The sequence below is a fragment of the Arachis ipaensis genome, chromosome B06 (genome assembly GCF_000816755.2).
Source record: "Arachis ipaensis cultivar K30076 chromosome B06, Araip1.1, whole genome shotgun sequence".
In the NCBI taxonomy this organism is placed as follows: domain Eukaryota; kingdom Viridiplantae; phylum Streptophyta; class Magnoliopsida; order Fabales; family Fabaceae; genus Arachis; species Arachis ipaensis.
In genome coordinates, this window is record NC_029790.2 from 127,511,335 (window position 1) to 127,514,354 (window position 3,020).

At 34.1% G+C, this 3,020-nt stretch overlaps 1 protein-coding gene across 1 annotated transcript in view; it reads left to right on the top strand.

Annotated features, from left to right (window-relative positions):
• LOC107605217 overlaps nucleotides 1-3,020 on the top strand; it is a 7,020-nt gene that overhangs the window by 2,390 nt on the left and 1,610 nt on the right. The window contains exon 4 of the mRNA XM_016307006.2: nucleotides 1,780-1,912. Coding sequence (XP_016162492.1) covers nucleotides 1,780-1,912 — 133 coding nt within the window. The remainder of the gene's footprint in view (nucleotides 1-1,779; nucleotides 1,913-3,020) is intronic.

Sequence of the window (3,020 nt, forward strand, 5' to 3'; positions counted from 1 at the left end):
ATAAGTTTTTTTTTTTTTTTTTTTTTCAATTCATTGTTTCTATAACCGACTGAGTTATTGTTGCTATGCTCTAACCCTGCCACGGGGTTCAAACCAGTGTCAGTTATGTGCACATGCGCGCACACACACCCACCCTGCACCATTTGAATGTTTGGTGGGTGTTTTTCAGAAGTAAAGATGAAGTTCTTACACAACTATAGGTGTTGTATGTGTTAGTATAATGTATGTACATATTTCTGGTGGTTAGGACTTGGGACTAAACATGAGGTTCATTTCAATTAGATGTTTATCTTTTTATTTGTTTTTGGGTTACATTTAAGATTTAGGACTGATACTACTTTAGAGTGGTTTGCTTAGGCTGATTGTCAATTAACAGAAATTAGGGTGATGTAGGGCCAATAAAATGATTGGAAATGATCAAACAATGATTGGAGGAAATGATCAAGGAAATGATTGGAACAGCTTGCCTTACTGAAAGTACAGAGAATTATTTAATAAGAGTGACAAGATAGGTTGTTGAATAAGGGTAATATCTATAATTGGTAAAAAGAATAAAAAGTGAAATTTTTGAAAGTGGACAATTACTTGATGTGTAATTCTTATATACATCACGAAGGAAGAATGATTCTTCTTTCACATTAATTATCACAACAAAATAGTTGAAGAAAGAGAACATGTAATAATAAATAAAAGATAAATGAGTAGTTGTCAAACAATGTGGAGTATAAATTTTGTACTCCATGGAGGATAATTGAAACTCTCTTGGGGAGTACAATATATGACAAGGCACTATTGCACTGTTAGTCCTTAACTCTTTATAGCTGACCGCCTGACCCCTCCTAGTGAGAAAATTGCAATCAATGCTGTTATAGTTTAGCCAGAACACTAATGCAACTTTTAACTTCGTCTTTTATTTCTGATGGTGTGTGCATGAGGGTGTTCTGTCCATCAATTAACTATGTTGAAGGCAAGGAAGGAGAAAGGAGAGAACGAAGACTGAAACTGACTGGCGGGGCTTTGAAGGGTAGTCGTATGCGATATTAGAACTGATTCAAAGATATGGTGTTATAGGGACTCCTAAATAACCAAAGGCCAACACAAGGCCTCAATTTCTATTACTCACTGTGGAGAGACTGTTTCCAATTTTTATTCTGTTATGCTCTAGGTCACAATGCAACAACCATCCTCAGATGCAAGGTTTACTCTTCCAAATCATAATTGAATTAATATAAGAAAGAATAAAATCTAAAGAAATATAGATGTGGTTTGTAAGAAATAATTTAAGATGCTCTATGATGTTTCCATGATACGAGTAGGATAATAAAGATATATCTATGATATGCTTTATTTGGTATATCGGATTGCTTAGAACTTTTGACAAGTTCCTGTCGACTAATACTGTTGGTTTGGGAGAAGGACGGAAGCCAAATCTTTGACAAGTTCCTGTTGACTAATACTGTTGGTTTGGGGAGAAGGAATGAAGCCAAATCTTTGTGGCAGTGTAAAATCCACCGTCATGTGCATTTGGCCAAGAACAGATATTCAAATATGCTAGTCTTGCAGGATCGGATTTGACATTTGGCTTCTAAATGATGCAAATAGAATGATTTTATAGACGCGATAACAGAAAAAAAATCCAAATTTTGGAGAACTCAACAATATAAGAGATATCTTTTGATATACTGTTGATATTTAATATTTTTGACACTCCATTACTCAAACAAGTTTCATATCTGTAATCTTCAATTGATAGCATTAATTATGATTCTAACATTGCAGGAAGGAGTGTTAAGGTTCTCAAAGGAAAATCAGAGAATCCCTTGGAATAGAATTCTAGAATTTGGTCATCATGTTTTTGATAAGACCCGTTCACCTATTGACCTTAAAGACAAGTGGAGAAATATCAAGAAAGGTAAAATGACTAATCATAAATTTTGGTTAAATCTATTTATTGCTCCTTGCTTCCTTGTACTTTCATTGGCATGTCAAAATGGTCACTATAAGTTAAAAGGGTGCCAAATGCATGAGACTCCTACCTTGTGAGGTCTACAAAAGTATATTTAAAGCACCCATGCCCTTGCGAGTGAAGTGTCTACTTCTAACTGAATCCTTATAATTTTATACATTACACCCTTTGGGTGCGGCCCTTCCCTGGACCTTGTGATAGTGCAGGATGCTTGTACACTCGGCTGTTTTTTTTTTTCTAATTCCCTGTTCACGTACAAGTGTTGACTGTTAGTATGTTGTGAGGAAATATATGAGAATTAAGATAAACTCTATGGACTCATTCAATTGCATAGTAGGTTCAAATATGTTTATTGAAGATATGATGCTATTAATTTGCCTTTGCAGAACATTAAAATGTTCGTGTAAAATGGTTTATGATATGGTAGTCTCTGTGGTTAAGTTGATTTAGTGCTTAATCATTGTTATCCTCATTCTTCTAAATAAAATAAGTTGAGTTTCAGCACAAGATAGGTGAGTTGTGCAATGTCTATGTTTCAAGCCCAAAGGATTCTAAGGGTGAAGGTGTGCAATAAGATATAAAGTTTTGAGAAATAGTTTGTGACAACGTATTTATAGTTTACAAACTTTTGTTTAGTAAAAAATTGTAAGATTTAGAAAAAAGGTAAAATTTGAGGATTTAATTACAATTTTTTAAATTATTAGATTAATTTAACCTACTTTTTCATGATGATTTATGTTTGGCAGATTTATGGTCAATTATTTTGGTAGTTCGTATTCTATCTTTATGCTCTTGAAACTTCTGCTTTTGGGGCAAATAAAATAATAATGATAAAAAAAAGAATTTTGGCAAATTATTTTCACCTGTCTTTATTAGGTGCTATTCCTCCTCTCACTGTTCTCACTGCTAAGATCTCATGCTGCATAGTTAAGCAATGACATTTCTCTGGAACAATCTTGGGTTCTTGAGGAGCACTCAGCATGAATTGAAACTTTGGACCACCTGTTGATGGTTCTGCACTTCCGTATCTTTATTAGGAATGGGAAACAGGCCA